Below are 16278 nucleotides of genomic sequence, written 5' to 3'. Positions count from 1 at the left end.
ATGACAGGCTGCTGGGCCCAGCACCAGAGTTTGATATAAAAGGTTTTGGCTGAGGTCCAAAAAATTGCATTTATTTCCCTCAAGTCCCTTTTAAGCTGATGCTGCTAGTGTAGAGAGCACATTTTCAGCATCACTGATCTTGCAGAAGTAGGAAAAATAAAAATCTCACAGCAGCAGGCTGATGCAGTGTGTTGTGAGAAGTTTCTGTGGTACCTGTTCTCTAGTCACGAAAGAATTTTACTTTAAGCTTCTTTTTCCCTCCACACGTGAGCCTTCTGTCCACACACGCTAGTCTGCTCAATTATTGTGTAAAGGGGTTCTGTTCCCTTCAAAACATATTTAACCAGATTTAAACACTTTCTTTATAGACTTCAATTCTTAAAACAAGAACTTCACTTGAAACGTTTTCTGCACGCATGTCCACCTACAGCCACATGCTGGGGCTGCCCACTTTATTCGTAGCACTATGAAAGTTCTGGTAGGTGGCTTCCGCTGCATCTCAGCATCTGCACGTATTTTTTCTATTATGAACGGACCATTTCAAAAGTATTTCAAAAGTAAACTACACAAGTCTTCTGGCGATGATAAGATTGCAATAGAATCAAACTAATTTCACATATAATTCTGTTCAGTTTTGAGGTTAAAATAATCATCCACCCTGGAAAGCATACACTAAGAAGTGTTCGTGGTCAGATAAGTTTAGAAAATGTAGATCTCGAGAAATGAATAGCAACTCACATGAGCAATGAAGGGATCAGAGGTTTACCATGACTGTTTCCTTCAACACTCTGAGTATCCTGAGGTTTGAGGATGTGCTGGCCACACCTGGCTCCCGGTCAGCTGGGAGGATTGCTGCAGTTATACGTCACAGTAAAACAATGTGTGTGAGGAGTCTGATACAAAAGTAAAACCTTCCAATGACTACTCTGGTTTATTTCAATCAAATTTTTGATATATTCTTTTTTTCCCCACTTACTTTTTCTTCTGGATGTGGGGTAAATTAATCTGGGCTAATGAAAAGTATGAGTCAATCAAGGTTCTGGTATAGTTACAAAGAAGAATGAAAAAGGAAGGTGATCACAGCTGAGGGTGAGAAACGCTGCTGACACATTTGCTGTAGCACAATTCAAGTTTATTCCATTTGTTCTTGCAACACAAAACTTAAACACAGTATTATTTAGCATTCGGATGTACATGAACTAGGATACTTATGAGAAACCCAATTGTGTCAAAAATATGACATTGTGGAAAAATGAACTCAGATATATCAAAATGCACAAAGCACTAGTCTTCCTCCATTACTGCTTAGAAAGATATGATTGTTTCTCCATTTACAAAATATAATCAGGACCATTTAAGTCTTAAATTTTGCATGCAAAAACACTGCAATTGCTTATTTATGTAGGAGGGCACTCTCACCAGCTTCTTTTACACACAATCGAGCATACAGTATTTCATGGAAGAAAACAGCAGCTCATTTGAAGTTTTAGAAAAAAAAATCAAATAGGTACATATAGATTCCAAACTCATTATTGGGGAAAGAAATTAATGACTAAAGGGCTCCCTTGTTTGCAGCTTTCATACACTGCACCTATTCTCTCTCCTCCATGCCCAGCTGGGTGTAGAAAGGTGAGCTATGCATAGAACTGCGTGAGATCTTCAGGTGCTGTGTTTGAACTAGGAGTCTTATAGGTACCGGTCTGAAGCTGCAAGGGAGAATTTATTAGTATACTACTTTAAACAGGTAAACTACCTGTTTTTACTTGATATAGTGCATATGAAATGACTGGTTTAATACAAAACTACAGAACATGCAAGATTTTTGAGATGTTAAATATTATTTCAGTGGAGAACAAAACTTATTTAACCTTTTGCTAATGCAAGTAGTACCAAAAAGCAGACATAGTTTTAGCTTCTTTTACTCAAAATATGAACATTAAGTGTTGTAAATTTTTCTGCCAAGTGGTTTAGAAATACATTATAAATAACCTAGTTAAAAAAAGAAATTGTAAACCATCTTGGCCAGTCTATTCTATCTATGTTTACATGTTATTTTTTCAAGCAATCGCTTCATAATTATGGGGTTTACAAAATGGCTGAGAAAGAAGAGGGAAGGCGAAACAGCCTCTACTGCGTTACGAGGACACCAGGATAAACTGTACAAAGAATCACTTGGTTTCTATACCACTATGACTGCAGAATGCAGACCAGGTTTAGGAATGATAGGACAATGCACTCTCTGCAACAGCTGACTACAACAAAACACTTGGAAAGGAACAGTGAAAACGGTGTCAAGGGAAACATTCAAGTCTTTTAAATAGCTTTATGCCAAGAGTGAAAACAAAGATATCAAAACACCCTGTTGCTCTATGTTGTTGGTTACAGACTGATAGAGTGCCCTTCATTTTCAGTGAGGATGTCTCTGTCTTTTAGTTCAGTGATGTAGTAAAGTACTGATTACTGACCTTTAACCCAACTCTAACAGGCTGCATTAAGACAGCAGAATTAGCCAGATATAACAAAGTATTTAAACCACCACTCTGTGATTGTTTTCTTGGACATAGGAAAGTTACAGGGTCAGGCTAGTGATAAGTGAAAAAGCCTATAGGATAAAAAAGGGCTCAACGGGAAAGACACACACACCCCCGCCCACCCACACACACCCCCACTAACCAGTCAGCAACTGATTGATAAAACTTGTTATTAGCTAGGGTGACTGTTCGTGATAATCATTTAACCCTGCTGTAGAATGCTACATTGCCTTTAAAAACCATCATTAATTCTTTGTCATCCACAATCTGAATACCAGTCCCTAAACTACCCCTTCCCCTCTTTAAAAATTTGAGGTACATTCAATTATTGCATGACTTGGCTAAGAAAAATTCCAAATATTTTAAGTAAACTTACATGAATGGCAAGTCAAAGAAATCTTTGTGTTTTATCAAATTTAAAATTACATTTTAATTAGTTGTACGGCTCATGAAATAAACATTTGGAGAAGTATCTAGATTTTTTTGTACGTCATAAACACACCATTTTAGGGCACTGTATTCTAAGAATATAGAGTATATTTTGGATTTGTCACACTTTTTGCAATGCATGATTTATAAAAGAAACAAAAATACATTATGCAGGTGGGTTGGCAAATGTTCAGCAGAAGCACATCAACAACTCAGGGAAACCAGGTAACAAGCATATTTTAAAAGGAATGAGGCTAAATTTGTCCAAATAGTAAATCTCACCCCAGTGATAGCTTTGGTGCAGTAAGTAATCAGCATCCAAAATGGGTCTGAGAGAGGCATTCCAAAGAATATTCCTTAATTCTTCCAATCTAACTGAGGTCTATCCACTCAAATAGAACATAAAGACAATTCATAGGTACTACGACAACTGTTCTCTTTACATGGTACTAACCGGCTTATGGCTATGATTCTATTTTTAAATCCCCTTTTACTACCAGCAGGAGTTTGAAAGTGTTTCAATGCTATATAAATGTCTGAATCTAGAGGAGAAAAAAATATGTATACTGGAATGATTTCTCCTTTAGACTTCCAAAATTTAAGATTTTATAAATAAAACTAGTCAGTTTTATCTAAAGAGACATAAAATCCATGTGAAAGGGGAGAGAAAATCCAAGGTTCGGACATCCAGCAATTTAAGGAGTGTGCCCTCCTCACCTTAACTAAGCTTTCACATAAAGCTTAAAGTCACTGAGGAAAGATTTGGTCACCAACCGCAGGCAGCGCTCTTAACTTTGCCAGGAGCTCCCCAGTAGAGTGCATTCTTAAGGCAGAAAGGCTAGAGCTGATTGCTTAACTCAGCACCCTAAGTTTACTTCGCAGTAACCACTACTGCTTGCACAGTTAGGGCTCCCAAATATGTAGAGTTGGCCTTTGTAGGATCAGACTTTCAATACAATCTAATTAATAAATTAGCTAGGGAGCTGAAAAGGTCAAATGTTATTGGTATATTTTGTCTTTGCTCTCCCTTGGGTATAAGCTGTATATTTTATAAGAAATAGAAAAGAGGCTGACTTGATCAGGAATCCCAGTAAAAGCCTGATCATGCTTTTCCCCCTTTCCTCTAAAATATTGGTATTTTTCTGGTAGTCTGATTTGTTATGAATTTCTCTCTCCCCTCACCCCTCTTAAAGTATTTAGCTGAAGAAGCTGGCAGATAGAGAGTGACAGACAAACAGGCAGCAGTGTGAGGCCACAGGAGAGTCCTTCTTCCCGAGTTACCAGTCCATCCACCCATCACTGGAGAAGAGCTTTGATTGCCTGGTTGTCAGTGGCTTCAAAGGCGGTCAGTCCATCTGGACCTTTCACAGTCTTATCAGCACCCTGGAAAGACAGGAAAGGGCCCTCATCATTACACAAGCCCACGGTGGGAGAAGAGAACCTAAGACCAGACTGCATGGTGCAGGCTAATGTTTACATTGAGAATGGAAAAATCCCTTCACCAACAGAGTCCACTGTATTACAAAAAAACACATAAATAAATAAAAATGCTGCCAAGTTTATGAATTTAAGTTGTAAAAATGCCACTTTACTTTTCAGGCACTAGAAATTTTCAGCTACAAAATTAACAGAGGTAATGATTAGTTTTTTATTTATGCTATCATATATTTATCCAATTAATTAAGCTTTAAAAGATAAAATCCCCATTTGTAGTACGAGATGGGAGAAAGTAAATCACTTTTGCTGAAGTATTATTCCTGTTCTTTGGTAGAATACACAGTATTATTCACATCAAGAATATGTATAGTGGCTCAGCGCCTGTGGCTCAAGCGGCTAAGGCACCAGCCACATACACCTAAGGTGGCGGGTTCGAATCCCCAGCCCAGGCCCGCCAAACAACAATGATGGCTGCAACCAAAAAATGGCCAGGTGTTGTGGCGGGCGCCTGTAGTCCCAGCTACTTGGGAGGCTGAGGCAGGAGACTCGCTTGAGCCCAGGAGTTGGAGGTTGCTGTGAGCGTGATGCCATGGCACTCTACCCAGGGGGATAGCTTGAGGCCCCGCAAAAAAAAAAAAAAAAAAAAGAAAGAAAAAAGAAAAAAAAGAATATGTATAGTATGGGTCACGTTACTTGTAAAAAAAGACACAGTAAATGCCTGGGATGCAGGCTGTAAGGAGGTTCCCTGTGACACTCCTGAGCAGGCGTGTCTAACCTGCAGCCCATGGGCCTTATCATGACCTTGTGAGGATTTTTTCTGCTTGCTGTGTTGTCAGATATAAAAGTATGCATAGAGCTTTTATATGTGTATTTAATTTGTGCCCCAAGACAACTCTTATTCTTCCAATGAGTGGTGGAAGAAAAAAAAGGTAGGCCACCACTGTTCTAGAGAAACCTTTGGCGCCGGCACCAGATTGCTCTTAATGCTTAGTCTGAAGCGTGCTGTCCTGGTACATTTGATTTGCAACATGGTGTTTCAGTTTTGAGAATCTGCATATGTACTTTTGTGTCTCTATGTTGTTTTACTTCTCTGCCTTTTCCAGAATCAAAGTTCTAAGGATGAGTGAGGCTTGACCGTGTTACCCTCACCGTATCTCAGGACCTAGAAGTGCCTACTGCATGTGGATGAATGTGCTACCAAACCAGTTCTGCCCCCCTTTAGCCCCCAGGGACAAGAATATTCTACTGTCTGAGGGCCCTTTTCCTAGCTCTGGCCCTATGCAGCATTTAGTCACACCACCACAAAGTCTTACTCACTCTGCTGCTAGTTGCTTGGGCCTACAGAACTGTCTAAACTTGGCAAAAATGGTCCTTGAGAGTTAAACACTGGTCAAATGTACCAGTGTCTTCTCCTGTTAATCTTTCCATGCTCTAAACCCACAGAATTCCCCTCTAGTTCCTGAACATACTGTGTGGCATGTCTTGACACATGCAAGGCTCTGTGTGGAATACCTCACCCACTTTCTCTGCCAAATCCATTCACCAACAAATTTACTTTAGTTGGTGAATGGATTTGGTTTTAATTGGATTCTGGCTACAAACTTTGCAACCTATTTGTTACTATTAGGGTAAAATGTTACAACAAAGAGAACCTAAAGCATATGTGTCCAGCCTGCTTGATGGGGGAAAAGTCCACAGCAAGAGCTTCACATTTTAGGCAATGATTTGGAAGTGATACACATCATTTGTGCATATCTCATCAGATCCAGAGCCATGCTCACTGCAAGGGGAGCTGAGTGAGAGAAAAGGACTAGCTTAGGTTTTCACGTATACAACTATAACCTGGAGCTCTCCTTCTAAAAGGAAGAAGAAAAAATAGAGATAGCAGACAATGTGCAACCTGACCTGACTGTTCTAAAAATGCTTTGGAATAAGTCACCAATGTCCTCTACATGCCAGGTTTAATCAGCATCTGAAAAAAAAAATATGGCATCTGAACACTGATGCCAGTCATATTCCTAACCATTAAGATAGTCTTATCTCCACACACTCCTGTCTGGTTACTCTGCTTCTCCTTCCTCCTGCACCAACTCCTTTACTCTCTTTCTGCCTGTCCTTTCTACGTTCTGGTTCTGGTCTTCGGCATTCTTCACAACTTGTTCAAGATGCTTATCCCTAATCATCTTCATCCATGCTCAGCCTTTACCTTCATCCTGAGGACTGGTTTTGAGACTTAACCCACTTGAAGGGCCATACACACCTCAATTCTACCTCTCTAAAATGAATCTGTAATCTCTTCCTACCAACCCGCTCCTTTCTCCGCACTGTTATGGTGAAGATCACGATCCCCTTCCAGGAACTGTGGAGACACTATGTAGTGGCTGTTTGCTTTCCAAGCCTTCAGACTATCCCCTTCTTAACATTTCCCATCTGTCCATGCTTCTTCAATGCTATCACTACTTTCTTAGTGTAGGACATTCACATAAACATCCTGATTGCATTACTTTTTTTTTTTTAATACTTCTTACATCACTACTCCACACCTGTCTGATGATCCTTCTAAGATGCAAGTCTGATCAGACTATTTGCCTATCTAAAAGTCTTTAATGGTATTCTCACAAAAGAGAATGAATATAAAGATTGATTACATGACACATAAAGGCCTCATCTATTCTACTTATACTTCTGTAGTCACACTTATTGCTAAATCCTTTCTACTCTACAGCATAGCTATGCTGCACAGCCTACTATACCTGAATGTATCAAGGTCTCTTATTGTCCTTGTGACTTTTCTTATTGTTGCTTCTGCTTGAAATGGTATTCCAATTCCCTACTGACACTAACTTTCTAAGGTTTGGCTCACGTGTCCACTGCTTTGTGAAGTTACAATTATGGTACCTAGCACTATAATGACATCCTCATTTATAATACAACCACCCTCTTGCCTCCCAAGACCATATGTGCCTTCTTCCCTCAGGTCCTAACGTGTTACATGTAGCTCTGTCACAGCAACCACAATGCTTAATGCCCTGGTTGTTTTAGTATTTGTCTCCCTTTACTGAAGATGGTCATGGAAGCAACCAGGCTTATTAGTCTTTGCATTCTCACGGCCTTGAAGAGGGCAAAAAAGAGGCAATCAAAATTTATGAAATTGACACCAACAAGAACTAAGGGACTCAATAAAATGATTATCATATTATTCAACTGTATAAAATATTTACTTATTTTCAGGTAATTTTAATATTGAAGACCCTTTGGTTCTGACATCTGATTAGAACAGAGACTAGGTTGATTTGCCTATATTTAGAGCATGATTCAGAGCATGATTCAGGGAGAAAGTTTTCCAAAGAAAAACTTGCTATGGCCATGTTAAAGACTAGAAGTAAAAGTTTTAAGGCATTACAAATAATTTATTGATCTTCAGAAACCACACTTTTGGATAATCGAGTATTACTTGATAGTATGTTTTAGAACAGGGGGAATGTTTAAAAAAATTTCAAGTCCTGCTATCTTTACCCATGAATAGTTTACAACCTAGCTGGAAAGATAAGATATACAAGCATGAAACAACAAGAATCTGAACCTACTTACTTGTCACTTTTATCTACTCCTTATTTCAGATAGCCTAATTCCACTGTATACTATCAGTTCTTAACATGTACAAATAGGTCAAGAAAATCAGATTAGTAACACTTTATGACATCGTGGAATGGCACAAACATGACATGTCATTGTGGTGCATTCGGAAGCTACAGAGCATTTCACACTCAATTCATAAAGTGATTCAATAAATATTTACTGAGTTTCTATTCAGTGCCAGATGTAGTTTTGGTAAATAAAATTTTACTGGAAGATGACCCGACCCATGCACTTACACATGGTTTCTGGCTGCTTCTGTGTATGATGGCAGAGACGGGAAGCTACAGAGACCGCACGGCGGAGGCGGCAGGACAGTGTCTGCACGGCACACAAAGCCCAAATATTTACTACCTGGCCCTTTACAGAAAATGTTTGTTTACCAGTATTCTGGGACAAGAAGGATACTGAGAGACTAGTTCTCACTGTTTGACAATCTAGCTGGGATAGAGGAAAGGATCACGTATGTAAACAGATCGCTGTAGCAAACACTAAAAATAGAGACAAACCATTACTTTCTTTGATTCTCAGTATAACACTGAGCCATGAATACTGTTAATCCTGCTGAGTTCAGATGTCAAGTGATTTACTGGTTATTAAGTTATAGGATCAGGCCTTACAGGTTTTCTCACAGCCAACTCCACCTGCACCACTTTGCCTCAAACAACAGCTAACCACGCAGCGGGGGACAACACAGTGAACTATACCATCTACCTGGGGGCCTAAGGATTGCTCCTGCTGTCTAACCTCTTTTACTGTTTTAAAAATTAAATTCTTACAATCTCAGCAAACTCTAAAGAGACATGTACTTCAAAAGTTTTCTAAGTAGCCAGACCAACTTATTCATATGGCAAAAAAATGAGATCCACGTACACAGATAAGAAATGAGACATTTTATATTTCATTTAATTCTTTATTTGGACACAGTGACTACAGGTCATTTTCATACATGACAGGCCTAGATTTGTTCTTATGTTACCCCTAGTAAAAATATGATTTAACACATCTATCATAATCATATTTAGCCAAGAATAAAAAGATCATTTTGAGATTTCAGAGAAGAAGTCATCATGGAGGGTGGAATAAAGAACTGAACCTCCAAATTACTCCTCTTCAAGGACATTCAGATATTATGATGTTATATTAATTAGGCACATCATAAGTTTGAGATGAAAAAGTTTGTCTACACTTGAAACAAAGTTATTTTCATAACACTTTTTTCCTTTTTTCTATAAACCCTCTGTCCTGCAGTAAGTGTTCCCTTTTCTGAAAAGTACATCAACCCTAACAGGTCTTAGTACTTGCAGGGAATTTATGACATGAGGGGCACTGCCACAGAGGTCTCTACACATCATCTCATTTAATAACTCCTTGGCTGTACTGACAAGAAGTAAAATGTCATGGTTACAGACACAGGCTCTGGACCCCAACTGACTGGTTTTGGATTCCAACTCCCCTTTTTACTAGCTGTCTGACTCTGAGCAAATTTCCTAATTGCTCTGCACTTTAGTTTCCCCAGTGATAAAATGGGGGATAAAAATCATACCTACTACATGGGATTACTGTGATGATTAGATAAGTTAATTTGTAGTAGACATAAAAAACATTCGTAAGAGGACTGCCATATGGGAAATGTCATTTAGCTGTGAACTATTTTATCCTCTTCTCAACTCAAAGTGCTAAGTACTAGCCCACTTTAGAGAAGAGAAAACTTAGGCTGAGATATCAAGGAACTTGCTCAAAGCCATAGAGCTAATAAGAAGTGAGAACTAAATTTGGGAGGGGGCACGTGGCACCACAGATTCTATGTCACTAACAGAAATTATATGTATAAAATAATGATGTACTCTAGTCTAAAAGACCTAAATGGTTAAGAACAATGAACTCACAACAGGCCCATGTGTATATGAGATTTGTGAAACCTAATGCAACCAGGCCGGGGTTCAACATTTTCTGTTCTGGTTCTCCAGTTATTTATGGGGTAAATTTTATGACCTTTCATTCTGGTAGGCCCTTTATAATGCAGTTTCTTTTTAAGGTAAGGCAATTGCTAAGGTCTTTGAGAATCACAGTACTAAATTTTTTTGAAACCAAATCTGCCCCTATGATATAGAACAGCATTTTAGTGGTTCCAGATGACCACACCTGTGTGCCTGAGGCCATGGCAAGCTACCTAGATGTTATTTTTAGCACTGTAGTAACTAGAGTAACAAATGTTGCTTCTACCTGCAAGTGCACTTGCTTATGCTGAGAAGGGCCAACTCCCACCACTTCTATCTTAAACATTTAATTCTCCTATTTTTTAAAATTAAATCATAGCTGTATATATTGATGCAATTATGGAATACAATGTGCTGGTTTTATATATAATTTGAAGTACTTTCTTCAAACTGGTTAAGAAAGCCTTCACTGCATTTTCTTAGTTATTGTGTTAAGACATATATATTTTACACTTAGTAGATTTAACATGTACCCTTATAAAATGCACCATAGGTGTGGTCCCACCAATTACTCCCCCCCCCATCCTCCCCTCTCTACTCCCTTTCCCCCTCCTTTTCCCCTTCATCTTGGGCTGTAGTTGGGTTACCGCTTTCATATGGAAGTGTGGGTGCTTATAAATTGGTTTCATAGTAGGGCTGAGTACATTGGATACTTTTTCTTCCATTCTTGAGATACTTTGCCAAGAAGAATATATTCCAGCAACATTCATGTAAACATAAATGAGGTTAAGTCTCCATCTATTTTTAAGGCTGCATAATATTCCATGGTATACATATATACCATAATTTATTAATCCATTCATGGGTTGATGGGTACTTGGGCTTCTTTCATGATTTAGCAATTGTGAATTGGGCTGCAATAAACACTCTGGTGCAAATATCGTTGTTATAAAGTGATTTCTGGATATATACCTAGTAGAGAAATTGCAGGATCAAATGGTAGGTCTATTTTTAGATCCCTAAGTGATCTTCAAACATCTTTCCAAAAGGGTAATATCCAGCATTCTTTATGATCAGAACACTTAAAAAAATAGGTATAGAAGGGACATTTCTTAAACTGATAGAGGCCATCTACAACAAACCCACAGCCAATATTGTATTGAATGGAGTTAACCTGAAATCATTTCCACTCAGATCAAGAACCAGGTAAGGTTGCCCATTGTCTCCACTGCTTTTGAACATTGTAATGGAAGTCTTAGCCATCTCAAGCAGGAAAGAAAAGGCGATCACGCGTATCCAAATAGGAACAGAGAAGACCAAACTTTCACTCTTCTCAGATGATATGACTGTGTATCTGGAAAACACCAGGGATTCAACTACAAAACTCTTAGAAGTGATCAAGGAACACAGTAGCATCTCAGGTTACAAAATCAATACTCACAAATGGGTAGCCTTTATATATATATCAACAATAGTCAAGGCGAAAAAATAGTTAAGGACTCTATTCCTTTTACAGTAGTGCCAAAGATAAAATATTTGGGAGTTTACCTCACAAAGGACGTGAAAGATCTCTATAAAGAGAACTATGGAACTTTGAGAAAAGAAATAGTTGAAGATGTCAACAAATGGAAAAACATACCATGCTTGTGGCTGGGAAGAATCAACATTGTTAAAATGTCCATACTACCCAAAGCAATATACAATTTTTAATGCAATCCCTATTAAAGCACCACTGTCATACTTTAAAGACCTTGAAAAACAATACTTCATTTTACATGGAATCAGAAAAAACCTCAAATAGCCAAGATCCTACTCAGAAATAAAAACAAATCAGGAGGAATCACACTACTAGACCTCAGACTATACTATAAATCGATAGTGATCAAACCAGCATGGTGATGGTACAAAAACAGAGAGGTAGATGTATGTATATTAAAAGACTCCCCATTTAACAAATGGTGCTGGGTGAACTGGCTGGGACCTGTGGAAGACTGAAACTGGATCCACACCTTTCACCATTAGCAAAGATAGACTCTCACTAGATAAAAGATTTAAACTTAAGACACGAAACTATAAAAATACTAGAAGAAAGTTCAGGGAAAACACGTGAAGAAATTGTGGGTGATTATTTTATGAGGAAGACCTCCTAGGAAATTGAAGCAACACCAAAAATACATTACTGGGATCTGATCAAACTAAAAAGCTTCTGCACAGCCAAGAACACAGCATGTAAAGCAAGCAGACAGCCCTCAGAATGGAAGAAGATATTTTGCAGGTTATGTCTCGGACAAAGATTTAGTAACTAGAATCCACAGAGAACTCAAACGTATTAGTAAGAAAAGAACAAGTGATCCCAGCTCAGTGTGGGCAACGGACTTAAATAGAAACTTCTCTGAAGAAGACAGGCGCACGGCCTGCAGACACATGAAAAAATGCTCATCATCCTTAATCATCAGAGAAATGCAAATCAAAACTACTTTGAGATATCATCTAACTCCAGTAAGATTAGCGCACATCACAAAATCCCAAAACCAGAGATGCTGGTGCGGATGTGGAGAAAAGGGGACACTTCTGCACTGCTGGTGGGAATGCAAACTAAAACATTTAATTCTTAATTGAAGTAGCAAATTCTGCACCACAGACATTTCCCTGACGACTCAACAATGCTTGTATTTGAGACGGGTTTTCAAGTTTTAATAACTGCCAGCTTGATTAAAAACCAAAAACATAGAAAACACATTTATCAAAAAGATCAGTGTTATCAGAAAAGATGATTCTCTGTATTTTCTAACAACTGATTTTTGGTTATTTTTTACTCTCTATAAGCAATTTTAAGTAAAACATTAAGCATTTTGACTTCCTTTTTATAAAAAGAACACAGCTAAAAGTAGTGCGGCACGATAATCACACACACATTTATATTTGTAAAGTTAGACTTTCTAAGGAGACAAATTCTTTGATATGGTGTGAAGCAGAGAAAGAAAACAAAAAAACAAAGTTTCTTTTGGACTTCCTCCTCTCAGATATTGTTTAGTACATCTGAGTGATGTAAGACAGTGATGTAAGTAACATCACTAGCGATGTAAGACAGTCCTAACAAATTAAGTATGGTGTCAGTTTACTTTGTAATCTAAGAATAAAACAGTAATTATAAAGTTTCAAAATTTTAATTAAATCCTCAATTCATGGGCTCTTCATTCTCCTATACTGGGGTTGAGAGCCATTTTTAATAGCAGATATACCCTGTAAGGGATGGAGTTTAAACAAACAGTAAGTAACTGGAAGCCTAGCATCTAAGTTCTAAGTTACAGCAAAGGTAACACTGTCAAAAGACTGAAAAAGTAAGTAAATATGTAGGATAAATATTCTGAGGATTAGGGGGCAAGGATACTGGACTTCTTAAAATCCTTTATTATCAGTTATATATATTATAAGGGATTACTTAAATTATATGGAATTGTAATGAGTATTATTATAGAAAATTAGTAATGCATTATACAGGGTGGCCATAAAGTCTGTGCTCAAATTTAAATGACACACTATTTTAAATTGTACACTAACTTTATGGCCAACCTGTATAACACTGACACTATAAAAATGTACATGATAGTGTATTAATGGTACAAACTATTTTTCTTGGAGAACTGTGAATTGGTTTTTTAACAATGAAACTGGATTAACAAATCAAATCATATGTAACTGAAAAATACAGTAGTCCACCCCTATCTGTGGGGGACGTGTTCCTAGATCCCCAGTAGATGTCTGAAACTACAGACAGTACTGAACCCTTATATATACAGCCATGCAGTGCTTAGTGACAGGAACACATTCACAGAAATGAGTCATGAGGGATTTTGTCATCGTGTGAACATCGTAGAGTGTGCTTATTTGAACCTATATGGTTTGACCTATTACAGACCTAGGCTATAGGATATAGTCTATTGCTCCTGGGCTAGAAATCTGTATAGCATATTACTGTACTGAACACTGTAGGTAACTGTATTAATAGCACATGATAGTATTGATGTATCTAAACATAGAAAAGGTATAGTAAAAACATGGTATAAAAGATAAAAGTGGTATACCTGCCTGGGGCACTTACCACAAATGGAGCTCACAAGCTTGGAAGTCACTCTGGGTGAGTCAGTGAGTGGTGAGTGAATACAAAGGCCTCGGACATTACTGCACACTACTGTCGATTCTATAAACACTGCTTTAGCTACAGGCAATTTATTTAAAAAAGGTTTTCTTTCTTCAGTTATAAATTAATCTTAGCTTACTGTAATTGTCTTTCTTTATAAATGTTCACATTTTTAAAACTTTAACTCTTTTGGAATAACACTTAGTTTAAAACATACTGTAATCTGTACCAAAGTATTTTCTTTCTTTGTATCATTATTCTACAAGCTTTTTTCCATTTAAAATTTTTTTTACTTTTGGAACGTTTTTGTTAAAAACTAACACATACACAAACACACGTTTGCCTAGGGTCAGGATCATCAGCATTATTGTCTTTCAACTCCATCTCGGCTCACTGGAAGGTCACTGGGGCAGTACATGGAGCTGTCATATTCTGTGTTAACAGTGTCTTCTTCTGGAATGTCTCCTCAAGGACCTGCCTGAAGCTGTTTTACAATTACCATCCCCCCCACAAATAAGTAGAAGGAACACACTCTAAAATAATGATAAAAAGCACAGTAAATTCCTAAGCCGATTAACATAGTTGTTTATTACCAAGTAAACATAGTGTAAATAATTGTTTATGCTATCCTGTATAGCACTTTTCTACAACTAGCACCACAGTAGGTTTGTTTACACCGGCATTGCCACAAACGCCTGAGTAATATGTTGTGCCACAACTTTCCAATGGCTAACAAATCTTTTTCAGCTTCATTATAATCTTAGGGGACCACGGCTGTACACGTAGTCTGCTGTTGTTTTAAGTATTTTTATGCTTAAAATGTACTATGTTTTTACCTATACATATGTACCTCTGATAAAGTTTAATTTATAAACTAGGCACAGTAAGAGATTAACAATAACTAATAATAAATTTAAAACAATTATAACAACATGCCATAATGAAAGCTGTAGGAATGTGGCCTCTGAAAAAAATGTTATTGTATAATAACTGTACTCAGCCATTTTCAGATTGTGGTTGACCACACGGATAACTGAAACCACAAAAAAGCAAAACTATGGGTGGGGAACTACTGTAAATGAATTTTGAACTTACTGAAAGTACATCAGCTAATACATGTCAAGAATAGTATTTCAAATACTGCATTCATACGACACTGCTACTCTTTAGATATTTGAGATTTTAATCAGAAAGACAGGTATAGTATCAAACAATAAAAAAACCTCAGATCACTGTCCTAAAAGCTTATCTGGCTATATTAATTAATATAACTTTTCAATAAGTGCTAACATAGTCTAATAAAAGCTTATATAGTAAAACTTCCACATTTGACCGCCTCCTTACAATGACCACCACTTCAAGTTTACCCAATTTTCATAGACCAGACATGCACTACATGTACTTACCAGTACAGTAGGCCTAATTCTGTATGTGGATCAGTTTGTTACAGACCCTTCAGTAACTTACAGAGGTTCTGCTATACAATTACATACACTCAACTTGTAGTGCTTAGGAAGCATCATATTACCACTGTGGGTTATGGTTTTAAAACGATTCCACATTTATGAGATAGAGGAGGGGTCAGCATACCATGGCCCTAATGCTTGTTTTTGTAAATAAAGTTTTACTAGAATGCAGCCAATGCTAGACAGTTTAAGAATGTCTATAGAAGTTTTTGAGCTACAATGGCCAGGATATGACAGTGACCTGCAAAAGCATACCTAATCCTTTAAGAAAGAGTCTGCCAACCTTTGAATTAAGAGCATATTTTTATGCCATGTTTTAAAGTCTCTCTTTTATTCCAAAAGTTTCCTGGTTAAGATTTTTTAGGGCAAAAAAGGGGACCTTATTCCACTGAGATAATTACATCCTAAATGACATATGATTGCACAGTTTGCCAGTTCCTACTTTGATAAAAACAGGCTGAAATGCGTTGGGTGTGGCCAGTTGGTCAGCTGCCACTTCTCTGTCAAGATGTTTCCCAGGCTCACTGCAGCCTTCTTTTTCATACTCTCACTCCTCTGCTGCTGCTAAATCTCCCAGGATGCCTCTTAAGCTTGCATAATCGGCCTCCTTTCCCTCTCTTTTTGCCAGTTTACCAAGGTTTCTCATGTGCTCTGGATTTTTTTTTGATCCAGAGAGTTTTTTTTGATCACCCCCCCTC

The 16278-nt window shown here is 37.7% G+C and overlaps 2 protein-coding genes across 2 annotated transcripts in view; both read right to left on the bottom strand.

Moving 5' to 3' along the window:
* Positions 1-1115: 1115 nt before the first annotated feature.
* Positions 1116-3782, bottom strand: LUZP6 (leucine zipper protein 6). Its single transcript, XM_023514200.1, is given in 3 exon segments — positions 1116-1687; positions 1689-1802; positions 3735-3782. Coding segments are annotated over 3 exon segments (258 nt in total). The 3' UTR covers positions 1116-1591.
* The window catches only part of MTPN (myotrophin), a 51373-nt gene continuing 36210 nt past the window's right edge, over positions 1116-16278 (bottom strand). Inside the window, exon 4 of the mRNA XM_003791594.2 lies at positions 1116-4343. Within this exon, the coding sequence (XP_003791642.1) occupies positions 4257-4343 (87 nt within the window). The 3' untranslated portion in view covers positions 1116-4256. The remainder of the gene's footprint in view (positions 4344-16278) is intronic.

This window comes from Otolemur garnettii, unplaced genomic scaffold (assembly GCF_000181295.1).
Source record: "Otolemur garnettii isolate 467f Iridium unplaced genomic scaffold, OtoGar3 scaffold00049, whole genome shotgun sequence".
Lineage (NCBI taxonomy): Eukaryota > Metazoa > Chordata > Mammalia > Primates > Galagidae > Otolemur > Otolemur garnettii.
This window is presented reverse-complemented; position numbering and strand designations above follow the sequence as displayed.